At 47.2% G+C, this 19149-nt stretch overlaps 1 protein-coding gene across 1 annotated transcript in view; it reads left to right on the top strand.

Moving 5' to 3' along the window:
- LOC126424524 (acid phosphatase type 7-like) overlaps positions 1–19149 on the top strand; it is a 196203-nt gene that overhangs the window by 84479 nt on the left and 92575 nt on the right. The window contains exon 4 of the mRNA XM_050087258.1: positions 15565–15803. Within this exon, the coding sequence (XP_049943215.1) occupies positions 15565–15803 (239 nt within the window). The remainder of the gene's footprint in view (positions 1–15564; positions 15804–19149) is intronic.

Genomic DNA, 19149 nt, shown 5'->3' with positions numbered 1-19149 from the left:
GTAGTGTCCCGCTTTAGTCAATCTTGTGTTGTCCTGTCCCTGCCATCTACTTTACCGGATATTTTAGCTGATGACGCTCGAGCAGCTGCTCGTATTCTGCGTTTTATAACTTTGACTTTCTTGTCCAAAGACATCTAACCTTTTTACTTATTTTATCTGCATCCTTGTCAGGTCTTTCTGGTGCCCCCCCCCCCCCCCCCCCCTCCCCTTGAGTTTTACTAGATTCAATGTGCTCTAACAACAGTGACTGGGTGCTAATGACCTCAGTAGTTATGCGTCCTTAAACCTCACAAAAAAACTTCCCTTGCTCCTTGCTCCTTCCCTTCCCTTGCTCCTTCCCTTCCCTTGCTCCTTGCTCCTTCCCTTGCTCCTTGCTCCTTCCCTTGCTCCTTGCTCCTTCCCTTGCTCCTTGCTCCTTCCCTTGCTCCTTGCTCCTTCCCTTGCTCCTTGCTCCTTCCCTTGCTCCTTGCTCCTTCCCTTGCTCCTTGCTCCTTCCCTTGCTCCTTGCTCCTTCCCTTGCTCCTTGCTCCTTCCCTTGCTCCTTGCTCCTTCCCTTGCTCCTTGCTCCTTCCCTTGCTCCTTGCTCCTTCCCTTGCTCCTTGCTCCTTCCCTTGCTCCTTGCTCCTTCCCTTGCTCCTTGCTCCTTCCCTTGCTCCTTGCTCCTTCCCTTGCTCCTTGCTCCTTCCCTTGCTCCTTGCTCCTTCCCTTGCTCCTTGCTCCTTCCCTTGCTCCTTGCTCCTTCCCTTGCTCCTTGCTCCTTCCCTTGCTCCTTGCTCCTTCCCTTGCTCCTTGCTCCTTCCCTTGCTCCTTGCTCCTTCCCTTGCTCCTTGCTCCTTCCCTTGCTCCTTGCTCCTTCCCTTGCTCCTTGCTCCTTCCCTTGCTCCTTGCTCCTTCCCTTGCTCCTTGCTCCTTCCCTTGCTCCTTGCTCCTTCCCTTGCTCCTTGCTCCTTCCCTTGCTCCTTGCTCCTTCCCTTGCTCCTTGCTCCTTCCCTTTCCTTGCTCCTTGCTCCTTCCCTTTCCTTGCTCCTTGCTCCTTCCCTTTCCTTGCTCCTTGCTCCTTCCCTTTCCTTGCTCCTTGCTCCTTCCCTTTCCTTGCTCCTTGCTCCTTCCCTTTCCTTGCTCCTTGCTCCTTCCCTTTCCTTGCTCCTTGCTCCTTCCCTTTCCTTGCTCCTTGCTCCTTCCCTTTCCTTGCTCCTTGCTCCTTCCCTTTCCTTGCTCCTTGCTCCTTCCCTTTCCTTGCTCCTTGCTCCTTCCCTTTCCTTGCTCCTTGCTCCTTCCCTTCCCTTCCCTTCCCTTCCCTTCCCTTCCCTTCCCTTCCCTTCCCTTCCCTTGCTCCTTGGCTTGCTCCTTGCTCCTTGGCTTGCTCCTTGCTCCTTCCATTCCCTTCCCTTCCCTTGCTCCTTGGCTTGCTCCTTGCTCCTTGGCTTGCTCCTTCCCCTCTCTTGGTGTCCTTGTTTATGTAGACCCCGCTATCCTCCTGGTTATGTTGGCTTTGCGATTTGGTTTCGTTCAGTAATTATCTCATCATTTAGGCATTTCTGGCCCCCCTCTGGGGTTTGACCTCCACTACTAAATACCTATTCCGTAGTGTGAGCCATTTAGGGAAGAGCGCCTTACCTAGTGTCTCCAGCATGTGCCCTCCTAGTCCCTTTTATCTTTTCCTTCACGTCATTGTTCGATGCTTGGGTACATAGCCAGCCCATGTGGTGGGGTCGCTGTGTACCCTTTTGGTTGAGCCCCCTGAAAACACCAGGATCACACTCCTGATACCTGAGCTGTGACCTCATCATGTAAGCCTAGGAGTGGTTGCTTGTCATCCTGGAACATCAGAACTCTCAGCAATGGCCACCGTGGCAGACTGCCCTTGCTGTGGCTGGGTGGCGCCCGTGGGGAAAGCCCCTAATCGGAGTGGGTAGTATCAGGGTGAGCGCGATGCAAATGAAACGCATACGGGTCCACAACTCTGGACGTTCTTCTATGGCCGTCTCCTTGAATGGAAATGAATAATTTAGTTTGCACCAGGACTGATGGGAATAGTTTCACCAATACCAAACCTTTATTTTTTGTGGAACGCATTGAAGACAAGTTTGGTGAAGAGGACACTCTGAGCAAGATGCGGTTGGGTTCGTCGTCATTCAAAACTGCTTCAGCTGCCCAGTCTGCGGCCCTTTGTGCCTGTGACCATCTTGGCACAATTCCTGTGTCCATTACCTCCCCCCTCCCCTCCACTACTCTTTGAATATGGTTAAAGGTCTAATTTTTCACAGGGACCTCATTCTTCAAACTGATGAGGAACTTAGGGACAATCTAGGGCGGCAGGATGTTCACTTTGTTCGGCATGTTCAGAAGGGCCTGAAGGACAATCGCATTGATACTAGTGCCTTTATCCTGGCCTTTGAAGGGGATACCCTTCCTGAGAAGGTAAAATATATGGTTTATCGATGTGACATAAAGCCGTACATCCCACCACCTATGCGATGTTTTAAGTGCTTACGTTTTGGACACACGTCTTCCCACTGTTCGCAGACCCCTCTCTATGGTGACTGTGGATGTCCACTCCATAATGGGAGTTCCTGTGTGTGTTAATTGTCATGGCAATCATTCTCCACATTCACTGGATTGCCCAGGTTATAAGAAGAAAAAGAAGATACATCTTCACCCATTCCCCCCCCCCTTCCTTGCCCCCTCCCCCCCTCCCCCCGCTCCCCAGCTAGCTGGAGAACTGTCCCACATCTTCGGCGTCTCTCCCACACATCGACCACGAGAGCCATGGTCTGTGGGCCCCCAGGTCGCCCGCTCTGTTTCTGTTCCAGATCTTGCTGCAGTTGGCTCCTTCCCACACAGCCCTCCTCGATCTCAAACAAAAAAGGAGAAGTCCCGGGACAAAGAGCTTCTGGTGTTGTCAGAGGTCCCGTCCCCACCTTTGCAATATGACTCTTACCTGCTGTTCATGGATGTCCCCCCCTCCTTGCCGGTGACGGATGGTGACCTGGTGGCATGACTGGCTTTAGCCTGTTCACCCCCCATTTGAATCATCGTTCTGTGGTTATCTAATGGAATTGTAATGGATATTACCATCACCTTCTGGAATTGAAATCCCTTATTTCATTTTACTCTGCAGCTTGTGTGGTTCTACAGGAATCTCATTTTACTGACATTCACTCACTGACCCTCCATGGGTTCAGTGTTTTCTGTCGAAATCTGCTCGGCCCCCTGCGGGCGGGCCTCTGGTGGCGTTTGTACGTTGGCCTGTACAGACGTTGCTAGTACGTGGATTCCTCTTCAAACTGCATTGGAAGCGATTGCTGTTTGGGTCCACCTGGACTCTGAGGTCTCGCTTTGCAAACTTTATCTCCCTACTGACAGCACTCTTAAAGTTGTTGCCTTCACTGTCCTTCAGCAGCTTCCTCCTCTATTCCTCCTCCTCGGGGATTTCAATGCTCATCGTCCCTTGTGGGGCAGTGCATTTCCATCTAGTCGGGGTCTTCTCATAGACAAGTTTCTTGCAGACCACGACTTGTGCCTTCTTAATGATGGCTCCCCTACTCATTTCAGTACCGGTCATGGTTCCTTTTCTGCCATTGATCTTTCTTTCTTCTCTCTCCCTCCTCCCTTCATTACACTGGTCGCCACACAACGACCTTTGTGATAGTGACCACTTCTCTTTGACTCTCACTCCCTTCCTGCTCCCCGATGGACAGGTTACCTCATTGGTCTTTACAACATGCAGATTGGCCTCTATATACTGCACAAGTTGTTTTTTCTGCCTCTTTGCGGGTTGTATTGATGATGTCCTATGTGACCTGTCTGACGTGATTTTTCGTGCTGCTAGCGTTGCTATCCCATGCTCATCTGGATCATTTCGCTGCCAGCAAGTCCCGTGGTGGAGTATGGCCATTGCCATTGCCATCTGTGATCGCCGTTGAGCTTTGCAACATTGTACGAGGCAGCCATCCGTTACCAACCGTATTACCTTTAGACACCATCAGTCTAAAGCCCGTTACTTAATCAAACAGAGGAAACGGGTGTGTTGGGAACGCTTTGTTTCTTCCCTCGGTTCTGCTGTCCCTATGTCACAGGTATGGGCTACACTTCGCTCTCCCGAAGGTTGCCCTCGGCAGTCTACCCTCCCGGGCTTTCACCTCCTGGATGGCCTTTGCACAGACCCATTGATTCTCGCGGAACATCTTGCGACCCATTTTGCAACAGCATCAGCAGCAGTCTCCTATCTGGCTGCTTTCCTTCACCAGAAACAGCAGGCCGAAGCTTCCGCCTTACGTTTTACCCCTTGTCAATCAGAACCTTACAATGAACCTTTTACTGAATGGGAACTTCTTTCTGCACTTTCTTCTTCTCACGATTGGCCCAGACTCCATTCACAACCAATTCCTTAAATATCTCAGTGCTCCACAATGGCACCATCTTCTCCGGGTGCTGAACTGTATTTGGCTCCAGGGTGACTTCCCTTCTCAATGGGCGGATACCATCATGGTTCGTGACCTTAAGCCTGGTTTGTTGAAAGCTATTGGCCAATTAGTCTGACAAATGTTGTTTGCAAGTTACTTCAACGGATGGTAGCCCATCGGCTCAATTGGGCCCTCGAATCTCGGGAGATATTGTCCCCTTACCAGTGTGGCTTCCGAGAGGGACGGTCTTCGATCAATCATTTACTTTGATTGGAGTCCGCAGTTCGACAGGCTTTTTCCCAGCACCACCATTTGGTTTCAGTATTTTTCGACCTTCGCAAGGTCTATGGCACGACTTGGCATAATCACATCTTACTTACACTGCCTGAGTGCGGTCTTCAGGGCCCACTCCCGATTTTTATCCGCCAGTTCCTGTTCCATCAATCATTCAGGGTTTGGGTTAGTACTGTTTTTAGTTCTCCATGGACCCTGGAGAATGGCATCCCACAGGGTTCCATATTCAGTGTACTTCTTTTCCTCATTGCTATAGATGGACTTGTAGCATCTGTCGGTCCCCTGTTCTGCATGTGGTTGATTTCTGCATTTGGGTTAGTTAGTTCCTCTTCGATGGCCTCTGCAGAACAGCAGCTCCAGACGTGCCTATGCATGGACCCTCTCACACGCGTTTCAATGCTCTGCTTTAAAATCGCGGGTGGTCAACTTCTGTTGCTGTACTACGGTCCTCCTCAATCTGGATCTCTACGTCGATGCACGACAATTACCTGTGGTCCCACAGTTTCATTTCATGGGTCTACTTTTTACAAGAAGTGCACTTGGCTGCCTCATATCATACTTCTGAAGATAGAATGTTTCTGTAAATTCAATGTCATTCGCTTCCTTGCCCACACCTCTTGGGGTGCGGACCACTCCACCCTTCTCCATCGTTATCGGGCTTTAGTGCTGTCTCGCTTGGACTATGGTTGTCAAGTTTATAGTTCGGCTGCTCCTTCCACATTGCGCTTCCTGGATCTGGTCCACTATCGTGGTATCCGTTTGGCCACCGGTGCCTTTCATACTAGCCCTGTTGATAGTCTTCTGGTTGAAGCTGGGATCCCCCCCTTTCCTTTCTGTTTGGCAGTCCCAGCTTCTGGTTCCTTGCGCAATCACTGTCCATTCCTCTCCCACTGTTCTGTTCCCAGACCAAGGACGTCGCCCACCTGATTCCCGCCCTCGGCTGGGGTTATCAGTTGGGCTCCGCCTTGTGTCTCTTCGCCGTGATTTTCAGCTTCCTTCTTTGTATTGTCGCCCACGTTCACTCCCCAACAGCCCCCCTTGGTTAGTTCCTCGGCCCCAGATTCGGATGAACCTCTGCCGAGGTCCGAAAGATTCTGTTCCCCCTAAGGTGTTCCATTGTTTTTTCTGCTGAATTTTATGGGAGTTTTGGGATGCTGTTGTTTTTTACACCAATGGCTCTAAATCTGCTGATCATGTGGGATATGCCTTCACGTCCTCTGTTGGCACAGAAAATCATCTCCTGCCAACTACCTGTGGGGTGTTTACTGCGAAATTGTGGCAATTTCCCAGGCCATTACCTTTATTAACAATCCCAATTCCACCGCGTTTTGCTATGTACGGACTCAAGGAGTGGCCTTCGTGCTATTGACCGCTGTTTCTCCCGCCATTCCTTGGTCTCGGCCATCCATGACCGTCTCACTGATCTTCACCGTGCTGCTTGTTCCACTGACTTCCTATGGGTCCCTGGCCATGTGGATATCCCAGGTAATGAGCCGGCTGATCGTTTGTCCGGGGGGGGAGCAGTCACTTAACCCCCATCTCTGTAACCCCTCCTGTGGCAGATTTACAGCTTCACATCAAATCCCACTTCGCACAATCGTGGGCCAACTCTTGGGAGGCTACCTCCCTGTCTAATAAACTTCGTGCAATTAAGACGACACCTGTCCCATGGCGTTCTTCCTTCCACCTCTTCTGAAAGGACTCGACCACCCTGTGTCATCTCCGCATCGGCCATACCGTGCTGACCCATGGTTTTCTTTTGCGTAATGAGCCACCCCCATTTTGTGGTTATGGAGCCTTCCAGTCAGTAGCCCACATTTTCGTAGAATGCCCCCTTCTTTTGCTTCTGCGTACTAAGTACAGACTTCCCCACACTTTACCTTTAAAATTGACAGACGATTCCCGGATGGTTGAATTGGTTCTCGGTTTCCTCCATGAAAGTGGCTTTTATTTTCAGTTCTAGTGTTTTTAATCTCCCTCTGGAGTAGGGGCAAAGTGGTGAGGGTTGGGCAGTGTCCTACTGTAAGCTGTGTTTGGAGATTCCTGACTCCACTTCCTGGCCAAGATCCTCTTTTCTCTCCCTTTTACTCTGTTTTTATCGCCTTTTAGACGTGGTTAGCCTCCTTTTACAATATGCACTTTCACATTCTAGCGGTTGGATGCTTTTAAATAGCAGGTCATCTTGCCTGTACTACAACAGAGGTGGGATATTTCCTGCCTGTAGCATAGCCTTTGGGTTGCCCACTTGCTGACTTCCCTCCTTTTGTTTTCACCATTGACAACACAACTGCACTTTTACGTTTTTTAGCCTTTTACTTTTTATCATTATGAGTCTTCTGAGATGTAAATCCGTCTGAAAGGACCACCTTTGATACAAGGGACTGATGACCATGCTGTTTGGTCCCTTAAACCCCAATCAACCAACCAAATAAGCCATAAATACAACTTTCCTGTTCTGTGTCAAAGCAGTTGTAAGGAGGAATACAAAATGGCTTCATGTTGTATATACAAGTTTTGTTTGAAAATGTACTGGGTGGTCAGAAACAGTTTTAGGGCATTAAAGGGTAGATTGTGATGAGAAATAAATGTTAAGAAAAATATTTGACACATTGTGCTGTTTCTGGATCTATTAGCATCGAAATTAGCTAATCAGGCCTCTGTGCGCACATATTCGAGCAGCCCACTAGAGACAGTGTTCCCAGACGTGCTTTTCATTAGATTTTCTAAAACCGAACATGAGAGCAATACAAAAATTGAACACGAGTTGGTACTGAGAATTCTGCCTAAACCAAAGGCTGAGCAGTCCCTTGCGTTATCATCTTTGAACCTTGCAGGTTCGCAGGAGAGCTTCTGTAAAGTTTGGAAGGTAGGAGACGAGGTACTGGCAGAAGTAAAGCTGTGAGTACCGGGTGTGAGTCGTGCTTCGGTAGCTCAGGTGGTAGAGCACTTGCCCGTGAAAGGCAAAGGTCCCGAGTTCGAGTCTCGGTCGGGCACACAGTTTTAATCTGCCAGGAAGTTTCATATCAGCGCACACTCCGCTGCAGAGTGAAAATCTCATTCTGGAAACATCCCCCAGGCTGTGGCTAAGCCATGTCTCCGCAATATCCTTTCTTTCAGGAGTGCTAGTTCTGCAAGGTTCGCAGGAGAGCTTCTGTAAAGTTTGGAAGGTAGGAGACGAGGTACTGGCAGAAGTAAAGCTGTGAGTACCGGGTGTGAGTCGTGCTTCGGTAGCTCAGCTGGTAGAGCACTTGCCCGTGAAAGGCAAAGGTCCCGAGTTCGAGTCTCGGTCGGGCACACAGTTTTAATCTGCCAGGAAGTTTCATATCAGCGCACACTCCGCTGCAGAGTGAAAATCTCATTCTGGAAGGAAAATATAGATTGCTACTTACCATAAAGATACATGTTGAGTTGCTGACAGGCACAGTTAAAGAACACTTATACATTAGCTTTTGGCCTTAGCATGTCAGCAAAAGACACACACTGACATTCATTCACACAATCGAGCGTACCTCACGCACTCACGGCTGCAGTCATCATAGGTAATCAAAGACCTGGCATAGTATGTGTTTCAGTTGTTCCAGCCTTAGTCCCTTCTCAGAACCTCTCCTCTGAATCCATTTCCCACCTCGCCTCTGACACCCTGCGCACTCACCTTCTATATGCTTCCCAAAATCTTTGATTACCTATCACCAAGCCCTAAAATCAGAGGCATCGTACCCGAGATCCTTCCCACCCCATGTAAACTGGTGTTCCGTCACCTACCCGACCTCCACGACATCCTGGTTTATTCCTATGCCACTCCCCTTGCCACAAGGGTCATATCCCTGTGGCAGATTCAGGTGCAAGACAAGAATAATCCACCCACCAGCACTTCCTATTCCAGTCCTGTCACAGGCTTATCCTAATCCATGAGAGGCTTGAAAGCAGCCATGTCATATACCAGCTCTACTGCAATCGTTGCACAGTTTTTTTATATTGGTATGGATACCACCTGGATGGATGCCCACTGCAAAACTGTGGAAAAAATCATAGTAGACCACCCTTTGGCATAACATGCATATGAAATGCTCTATTTCAATTGCTGCTTTATTACTCAAGCCATCCGGATGCTCCCCTTCACCACCTGCTTTTCCAAACAACACAGATGGAAGTTATCCTTACAGCACATTCTGCACTCCCAAAATTATCCCGCCTCGACCTACGGCAACATTGTCCCCACTCCTTCCAGCCAACAGTCCACACCCTCTGTTCTCTCACCTTCTCCCCATTCTCATCTTCCAACCTGTTTGTTTGCTGCTCTTTGCCAGTGCTTGACTTTGACTTTGACTTTGACTATTTGCCTCAATTCTGCCCAGGTCTTGCCAACTCTTTTTACTTCCCCTTGCACTGTCCTCTTCCATGTGCCCCTATCTCTTCCTCTCTTCCTTGTTTCCTAGGGATTTCATTCCAATGTTTTTGTTGTTGTTGTTCCCCCCCCTCTTGATGGATCCATCTGGTTGTCTCAATGTGTGCCCCTACCAGCCCCACTTTCTCTCTTGTATCTGGTCTCTCTCACTGTATTCCTTACTTTTTACCTTGCCACCTTCTCCTTGTCTTCTTGTCCACCCTATGGTATCTGCCTTGGCGTTTGAGACAGTCTGTCCTTTCTTTTCCTCTCTCCCCTTGTTTTCCTATTCTTCTTTCCTCCCTGTGTGTGCCTGAAGGCCAACCCATGTGTTCGCACGCGTAACCGCTGATGGGGTAAAGCGTAATTCGCCACCCTGGGTAGACAAGTAGGGGCCGTGCGTACCCCTTGGTAAAGGCCAGGCCGGGGAGGGGTGATTGCCCGAGCTGACACCTTCCGACCGTGCCGATTGGTTCCTCCATCCGTTTCTCGGGAGGTGTGTCCTGAGGTGTAAACATTCACCCAAGGCGGGAGTGCCCTCAGAGAGGGTCCCCACAAGAAAGGAGCATGCCATCGGAGACGCTGGCAATCGTGGGGGATTCGTCCACATTGGATTTATCTTCTTCTTCTCTCTCGACTTCTGCCCACAAACGGAAACTTGACCTGCCACCAGTGACAAAAGTACTACCGCCTGCCCCAAAGTTCCTCGTAGTTTCTAGATCTGAGGACGGAAAGGATTTTTCATCTGTCGACCCTTTCATTATTCAGAAGGGCGTAGATGCCAAAGCCGGATCTGTCAAGTCTTGTCCAGGATGTGTAACGGTACCTTGTTGTTGGAAACTGAGAGCACCTTTCAGGCAAAAAACTCCTTCGGGCCACACTCCTGTACATCTTCCCTGTCCGGGTGGAGGCTCACCACACTCTGAATTCGTCATGTGGTGTGGTATCTACTAGATCACTCGACGGATTGACTGACGAGGAGATTGAGTCTTTGTCTTTCCTCGTTGAGCAGGGCTTGACGGCTGTCCATAGGGTCATAAAAAAGGTCGACAATGACCTTGTACCGACCCGAACGCTTTCCTTGACCTTTGATAGTGTTCAGCTGCCGTCGCACATCAAAGCGGGCTGTGAGGTTATTTCTGTTTGCCCATATGTCCTGACACCTACGCGCTGCTAACAGTGTCAGCGTTTTAACCACACCCACCAGTCTTGCTCTAATGTGGCTAAATGCATCACTTGTGGCAGGGACGCCCATGAGGGTGACTGTCCACCTCCGTCTCCTCATTGCGTGAACTGTTAGGGTGACCATGCAGCGTCCTCTCGTGACTGTCCCATCTGCAAGAATGAACGCTGTATACAGGAAATTCGGGTCAAAGAGAAAGTGTCCACCTCAGCTGCTCGCAATCTTTTTGGTAGTAGGAAGCCCACGGTGCTCCCAGCGGGGAAATACAGTACCGTCCTCAGCCTACCAGGGAGGTATCGACGCAGACATGCGATCTGACCTTTAGTGCTACGGTCGTCCATTCGCCCAGTGCTAAGATCGCCCGGTCAGCGTCTCCTCTTCCTCCTGTTGCCCCTAAGACACAAGCACCTTCATCATCTTCTGCCAAGACCAAGGCCCAGAAGTCAGATGCGCGGGCCTTCAAGAAGGAAACGTCCCATGAAGACTTCTTACGTACCCCGCACTCCTAGCCATCGCCCAGTACTTCGACTAAACGACCTTCCAGGAAGGCTCATGGGAAGGAAAGTTCTTCTCCTGCGCCACGGCGTGTTTCTTCTCCTGCGCCACCCAGCAGTTGCCGCCCCAGGCCGTCATCCTTTTCAAATTTCGTCTAGTGCAGTCTCCCGCAAACAGTCTTTCTGTCTCATCCTATTCGGTAAGTTCATCATGACCGAGAGTTCTGTGCAACTTTTTGTAAACCGTGCCATCTTTTTTCTTCATCGCTCTTCCTCCCCATTGATCCCTTCTGTCAGAAGGAGCCATTGGCTCTGAAAGCTTACAAATTTCCTTAACCTTTATATTGGGCTGGAGCACAAGTGTGTAGAAATTGTCCACAAGTTTAATAAACACAATACATACACATAAGAGACTTTAGTCATCAATAATATACTCTCCGTCCCTGTTTACAACAGTCTACCAATACTAGGGTAACTTTTCAATTCTGTGTGGTTTCAAGGCAAAGAACCTGTCGAGTCATGTTCAGAGCACATTTTCTTGCAGAAAGGACATATCTGTAAGGTTGCAAAGTAGAGCAGAGAAGGTGAAAATATGAGTGTGAAAGGTCAGGTGAAGAAGGGGGTGCAGAATTACGTCTCAATTATGTCTCAACCCAACTCCTCTTTAGTGTTTTTTGGCAGTCTGGCAGAATGTGAGTGGGTGTTATGTGAAGTAACATCGGTTCACCCAGTCTTCCTGGTCATTGTTCTTGAATTGTGTCTGCTAAATGTTTCACTTGTTGGCAATGGCAGAGGTATTGCTTTGTTTTCCTTACGTTAGCATACAGGCGCCATTTCTCATCACCAGTAACAATACAGGATAGGAATGGTCGGTGTTGTTCACGAGCCAATTGATGACGAGCAAGCAGAGATGCCCATCAGCAACTGCTGATTTTTGTGATTTTGGCTTAGGCCACTAATACCACACACCCTGTTTCTTGAATCTTTCACATTGCATGCAAATATCACACAATGGTAGAATGAACACAGTTCATCACATTTGCCAGTTCTTGAGTACACTTACATGTGTCCTTGTGTATTAATGCATGTAAATGATCTTCATCAAACCCCTAAGGTCTTCCTAAACATGGAGTCACTAATATCAAAATGATCTTCCTTAAAACGAGAAAACCATTTTCTTGCTGTGCTCTGTCCAGTGGTATTATCCTCAGACACGGCGCAAATGTTTCTGACTGCCTATGCTGCTGTCACTCCTGTACTTAACTCAGTCAGGAGAATATATAAGAAATATTCAGATTTCTGCACTTGACACTCCATTTTCTAGCCTCCACAGCTCCATTCACTATCTTCAAATGACAATACGTAAACTCAAATAGCAACAGTGAGATAGAAATGAAAAGTGCCAATAGATAAATAAACCCATAATAACAAGTATGTCAACATACGAGTTACAATGTAACTACTCTATTGGTAACACAAGGCTGTTTGTACTCAGTTCGTTGTCCCATGAAGGAAAAATCCCTGACAGTACAAAGAGGTGAACTTGGGTTATATACAGTATAACCCCGCTTTAATGTTTTCCTGTCATTTATGATCAGTCCCGTCAAATTTCCTATGCCCACAATGTTAATTTGCACTTGATTTTGCGTCAACATATTTATAATTTCCTCACAATTTAAGCATTACGAAAAAATGATGCTGACATGATGTTGGTCATCCAGTAATGTTTACAAATATTACGTGGTTAAGTTTCTTGACACCAGGGCACCCTATTCAGTGGATTTGAACTGGTAAACATGTAAAAGATGGAACAATTCATGCCATATCTCCCACCACCACCAAGCTCTACTTGGCATGGTGGCTGATGTGAGTAACAAGGTTCGTTCGACTGAAGATACCGTGACCAATCACAACCATTTCCAAACTGCCTCTACTGTGCAAACACTGATGAACCATACTTAGCGTGTTTTGGCATATGGCCATGTGAAGCGCTAGTTGATGCAGTCATTCACTTTGTGTTGCTCAAATGGTTTTTAGTTTAAAGTGCCGGTTACGTGTTTTATTCATGCTGAGCAAAACCTGTTTAGAGAATTTATTCTTGTTGTCAAGTGCAGTGTTTACAAACAGTGTGTGTGTGTGTGTGTGTGTGTGTGTGTGTGTGTGTGTGTGTGTGTGTGTGTGTGTGTGTGTGTGGTTTTTTGTGTGTGTTCCCCCCCCCCCCCCCCCCCCCCCCCTCCCTGCATAACTGGTGAGGTACAGTACCTGACTACAGTAAAAGAGACACAACATAACACACATTCAAACACCTTACAAAATACTTATTTACATATTTTCACTTGGCAACGAGAAAAAATTCTCGAAACACGTCGTGCTAAGCATGAAAAAAATACATTACTAGTACAGTATTTCATTATTTAAATAATGAATGACAGCTGCAGCCTTTCAAAAACATCGATAATGGCATTTGAAATTGAGTCAAATGTTCCTGCTTCCCAGACAGTTATCAGTTCCAGTTATGTAAGCAGTTTTTATTAGATAATAAACCTTCATTAGATAATAAACAAGTCTCTGACAACTCTTTTGATGCCTGTTATGTGCATATATCATACATACAGTACAAGGGGGTATCCTATATGTAACTTTTACAGCTTAAAGTGCTATTTCCCACATTTTACATTTTCCCGCATTTTACACTTTTTTTTTTTTTTTTTTTTTTTAGTCCCTCAAAAAGTGTAAATGCTGGGTTTCACTGTGTATGGCAGTCAGATACACCGACCACTCCACTACAGAGGCTATTATAAACTGATGGATATTATAATATTAATTTCATGAAGACTGCTTGCAACAAATATAAAGTTAGCGGGAGATATACAATATATTTTGTATATGTAAATAATTAGCATTTCAGTGGAACAGCACTGAAGGAATGCCATATACATTCTGTATATAAGGAGGAAAAAAAAGAAAAGCAAAAAAGGCTGTTTTCTTACTTAGAAATTGCATTTTAATGTTGATTGTTTATGTTGTGCTGTTTGTAAGAGGGGAAAAGTGAATTCAACAACAGCAGGACTGTGACCTATGAAGACTGCTGTTTATCGTTCCATGACATTGCAGCTTACATTGATCTGGATTCCAGAACTGCCTTGCAAATATGGAGCCAATGGATTCAGGATGCCAGTACTTAATACCATGCGAGATTTCAGTGAGCCCACGCAACAAATGCCCGAGAGGACAGAAATAATATCAACTTGACTGTACAGGGTTATACGATCACTTTAGATACTTTTCAGTAGGGAAATGGTTTGCTTTGCAGCAAGACAAATATTCATACCTACAGTGTGACAATATCTAGAGACCCCACGGATTGTCAGCATGGTGACTGTTGTTGCGGTTTCCCTTAAAGCAGCAGCAGAGAGAGAGGTGTTCCTTGGTAGGGGACTGAATGACAACACTATATCTTGAGAGACGAGTCCCAGTTCTGCCTACAGTGCTGAGGAGAGTAAACGTTGCCAGATGGCATTTTTTCTTGATCATTTGGGACCAGCACATAACACAATGATACGTGGTGTCACTGGGCAAACATCATGATCACCTCTTCTTTCAGATAGCTGATAAGTTGATCACGTTTGACTTATTCGGGCCAGTTCTTGTGTCCCATGCAAGATCACACATTGTCCACGCTGTCCTGATCTACTTAAATACAGAAGGAATCCGACTGTTGTGCGATCCAGCCTGTTCTCCGTGGCTCTCTCCCATTCAAAATATCTGGTCGTGAGTTGCCAAGGGACTGATATTTAATAACTTGCTAGCCATTACAGTTGCTAAACTTTGGCGCAGCATGGAATGACTTACTTGTGTCTATCATCCATGCACTGTTAACTTGATAGCCAGACAGGTTAGCCCATTGTTGTTGCTGGAGGTTCCAGCTTAGTGTGCTAAATTTTGCACCCTGTATACTTTCAAACCACTTACAAATTTAGTAATATATCAGAGAAAATAAGCAGTTTTTGAACATGTAATGTGATTGACAGGTGAAAAGTCTACTCACCAAACAGTGGCAGGAGGGAACACATAGAAAATTCAAGGAAATGTGCAAGCTTTCATAGCCAGTGACTCCTCGTCCTGTCAGATGGGTTGAAGGGGAAGGAAGGGGTTTGAAGGAAAAGGCATGGTGGGGTTTAGGGAATTGAAAGAGCTGCCCAGAACACTAAGTCAGGGGAGACTTAGTGGATGCGATGAGTAGGAAAGACTCATTCTGTCTCCACTGACCCAGGATTCTCGGCAATTATTCCATAACAGTCAGCATTTTCTAAACATCACCAGTACTCTTCCTTTCCTGCTCATTCCTTCCAGTAAGTCCCCTCTGACCCCAGGGTTATGGGTGACTTTTCTGTAACTATCACCATTCCCTAAATGGTGCCATTATACTCTTTCCTTCTCATCCTATCCTCTGAGTTTCCTCTGATGTGGGGTTCTGGGCAACTCTTCCATAACTCTCGTCAATTCCTAAACCTCACCAGTCCTTTTCCTTCATCCCTCTTCTTTCCCCTCCTACACTTCTGTCAGAAGGAGCCAATGTCTCCAAAAGCTTCCAAGTTTCCTAAATTTCCTTAATTTTAAATGTGTTTTCTCTTGCTGCCACTTGGTGCGTAGATGTTCCATTTACAAATTTAATAATGTATTCTTTGTATCTCACTGTATGCAGTGCTCTCCCCCTCCCACTCTACCTCCCCCCCCCCCTCCCCCAATGTTGTCTACATGACATTTGACATATTTCGGTCACTGTTTGTGTATCTTTTACAGTGTACCATGTCGGCAGCTCAGACGGTGGTTGGTCACCAGTGTTCTCTTTCAAGACACCACCATCTCCACCAGCATCGGAGGGCGGTGATTCCGCGGCTCAGTGGGCCCCACGCATTTTGGTCCTAGGGGATATGGGCACTCTAAATGCCAAGTCGCTCCCCTATCTGCAAGAGGAAGTGATGCACCAGAGTGCTGACGGTATCTTACACGTTGGAGACTTTGCGTACGACATGGACTGGGTAAGGGTACTGTACTTAACGTGTCGGCCTATACCGTCTTTTTTTGTTTTGATTAAGGTCTGTCAGTAAGAAAAAAAAGTAGTAAATGTGTAAATAACAAGAGATCAAAGTGGAGAAAATTCTTGAGGACATGTGATGTGTGTAAAAGTGTGTTAAAGCATATTGGTATTAGTTTTGAAAGAGAAGAGAAAGAAAAGAAGAAAAAGGTATGGATTAAGGGGAGGGGAAGTAAACAAGTGCTATACATTACAGATATCTTTTAACAATGATATTTTTTTGAAGGCAAACAATGGAAACTCCAGGTTTGAATATCAGCAATGTAAGAAAAAGATAGATTGCAAACTTACCATACGGACAACGCATTGAGTTATTAACTTGCAGACAGGCACAATTAAAAGACTCGTACATATTAACTTTCGGCGACAGCCTTCATCCGAAAAAGAGAAAGAAAGAGAAAGACACACATTCATTCACACAAGCAAGCACACCTAACGCGTATGTGACCACGATATCCCTGCAGCAGCAATCTGGAGGAGATGGGGAAAGGGAAGGGTTAGCAGTGTACAGGTAAAGGGAGAGGAGAGTGTTATCAGGCAGTGGGTGCAGGGACTGGACTGCCAAGAGGTGCAAGTTGGGAGGCAGTGGAGGAGGAAGGTGGGAAGGGGCAGGGGGAATGGAGTGAAAAAAGGGGAGGTGCATTGGCAGAGGGCAGCACACGAAGAGGGTGGGAGACAAGAGTAAGGAGGAAGTGATAGGACAAAGGGTATGAAAACAGTTTGGTAAATGGTTTGGGGACAGTACATTATAGTAGATTGAGGCCAGTGTAATTTTGCGAGTAGAGAATGTGTTGTAAGGATAACTCCCATCTGCACTGTTTCAGAAAGCTAGTGGTGGGCCAAGATGGCTTGGGGTGTGGAGCAGCCATTGAGATCCAGCAGGTTATCTTCAGCTGCAGATTGTGCCACACATTAGTCTACTTTGCTCTTGGTGGCAGCCTTTCATCCTGGTGGGCAGCTGGTTGGTCGTCATACCAGGATAAAAAGCTGTGCAATGGTAGCAGCAGAGCTGGTGGTGTGTGTGTGGCAGGACAGGAATAGGAAGTGCTGGGTGGGTACATTGGGCATATCTCGCTCGGAGGTTGTTGGTTAGGATGTCTCTCCTCTCGAGACACGATGATAGGTCATCAGAGCCCTGGCAAAGGATGCGGTTTGGTTGTTCCAGTCTGGGTGGGTATTGGGTCACAAAGGGTACTGCAGCTTGTTTCTCCCAAGAGATCAATGTCTACGGAGGGGGCATGTTGTGTTGAGGAGGACCAGGTGAAGCGATGGGAGAGGTGTTAAGGTTGTGAAGGTAGGGTGCTTTGCTCTGAGTGCAGATCGTGAAGTTATCATCGATGAACCTGAGCCAGACAAGGGATTTGGTAGTTTGGGAGGCTAGGGAGGTCTCCTCTAGATGGCCCATATACAGGTTTGCACAGGAGGGTGCCATTCGGATGCCCTTGGCTGTGCTGCAGATTTATTTGTATAACTATCCTTCAAAGGATAAGTAGGTGTGAGTTAGGATAAGGTTAGTAAGGTGTATGAGGAGTGGGGTAGTGGGTTTGGAGTCTGAAGGACATTGGTGGAGGTAGTGTTAAACAGCAGTAAGATCGTGGACGTCAGGGATGTCGGTGTATAGGGAGATGACGTCAACAGTGACGAATAGGTATCCAGGAGGTAAAGGAGTGGGGATGGTGGAGAGTCGGTGAAGGAAGTGGTTGGTATCTATGACACGTCAGGCCATATTATTGGCAGTAGGTTGGAGGTGTTGGTCAATGAGGGCCGAAATTCTTTCAGTGGAGGCACTATTATTAGCCACTATGTGCCATCCAGGTTTGTCGGGTTTGTAGATTTGAGGAGCATGTATAAGGTGGGTGTGCAGTGTGCCATAGGGATGAGAAGGGAAATTGATTCCAGGGAGAGGTTCTGGGAAGGTGCTAAGGATTTAAGCAGGGATTGGGGGTTATGTTGGACTTCTGGGATGGGATCACTCTGGCAAAGTTTGTAGGTGGATGAGTCAAATGATTAGCAGAAGCCATCCACTAGGTATTCACTGTGATTCATAACAGTGGTGGAACCATTGCCTGCAGGTAGGATGATTGGATCAGGATTGGTTTTGAGGCTGCGTATGGCTGTTCTTTCTTCTGCTGAAAGGTTGGTATTATGAGGAAGGGCCTGGGGAAGGATGGTGAGGCTTAGTTGGAGGTAAGGAATTCCTGTAAGGTGATCAGCAATTGGGGGGGGGGGGGGGGGAGGAGGAGGTCATGGTTGGATGGTGGTATGAACTGGGAGAGGCAGGGTTCAATGTTGCAATCAGGTTAGCTTTGGTTTAAGGGATTCGTGGCAAAGAAGTGTTTCCATTGTAGGCATAGGGAGAAGGTCTTTAAGTCCAGAATGGTTAAATGTGAGTGTAGAGCTAAAGATGAGTCCTTTGGATAGATGTAAAACTTTTGTGGGGCTGAGGGGTTTGGTGGAAAGGTTAACAACAACATTATGGGAATGTTTTGGCTCTGGCTTTAGTGGAGTGTTGGTTGGGAGTTCTGGGGGTTCGTGGAAAGTTGGAAAGGTCACTTAGGCAGGGTTTGGGTGCTGCGAGTGGTTGAGGAGAAACAACACTGTGGTAAGGACTGGTCGGATAGTGGTGCCCCGATATGGCCGTAGGATGTCAGCAGGTTGGATAACATATGAAGGTGAAGGTGGTGTCTGGGATGCTCCTCCGTGTGCTAGAGAGCAAGGGATTCAGTTTCAGAGATTTGATGTATGGAGCAGGGATTTCAGTGACTGTATCTTGTGGAGCGGGTAGAGATGGTTTTCATTCCGTTCCCCCTAGTCTTCCCCACCCCGGTGTCCCACTGCCTCTCTATCCTGCGCCTGTCGGCAGTCTTGTCCCTGCACACTCTGCCAGACAGCATTTTGCTTTCCCCACACCTGTTCGTGGCTATCCCTTCCCCTTCCCCACTCCCTCCAGATTGCTGCTTCCATTCCACATAACAGTTGCATTCTGGTCAGAGCTGCCAGAGATGGCGTGTGCGTACGTACGTGCGTGCATGTGTGTGTGTGTGTGTGTGTGTGTGTGAGAGAGAGAGAGAGAGAGAGAGAGAGAGGTGTGTGTCCTTTTACAGTCAGATACTCATATAAAATGTTTGAGTGACTAAACTAGTGTCAGTTTATAACTCATACTCATTTTCAGTAGTGCTATAGAAGATTAAGAAAGAGTATTACAAGTATAAGTTAAGAAATATTACAGTGATAAACTACAAAAGTATATTACCGAACTACATAAATGTGAAAAAAAAACACTTAAATTT

Source organism: Schistocerca serialis, chromosome 10 (assembly GCF_023864345.2).
Source record: "Schistocerca serialis cubense isolate TAMUIC-IGC-003099 chromosome 10, iqSchSeri2.2, whole genome shotgun sequence".
In the NCBI taxonomy this organism is placed as follows: Eukaryota; Metazoa; Arthropoda; class Insecta; order Orthoptera; family Acrididae; genus Schistocerca; species Schistocerca serialis.
Note: the sequence above shows the minus strand (reverse complement) of the source record. Positions and strands in the feature narration are given on the sequence as shown.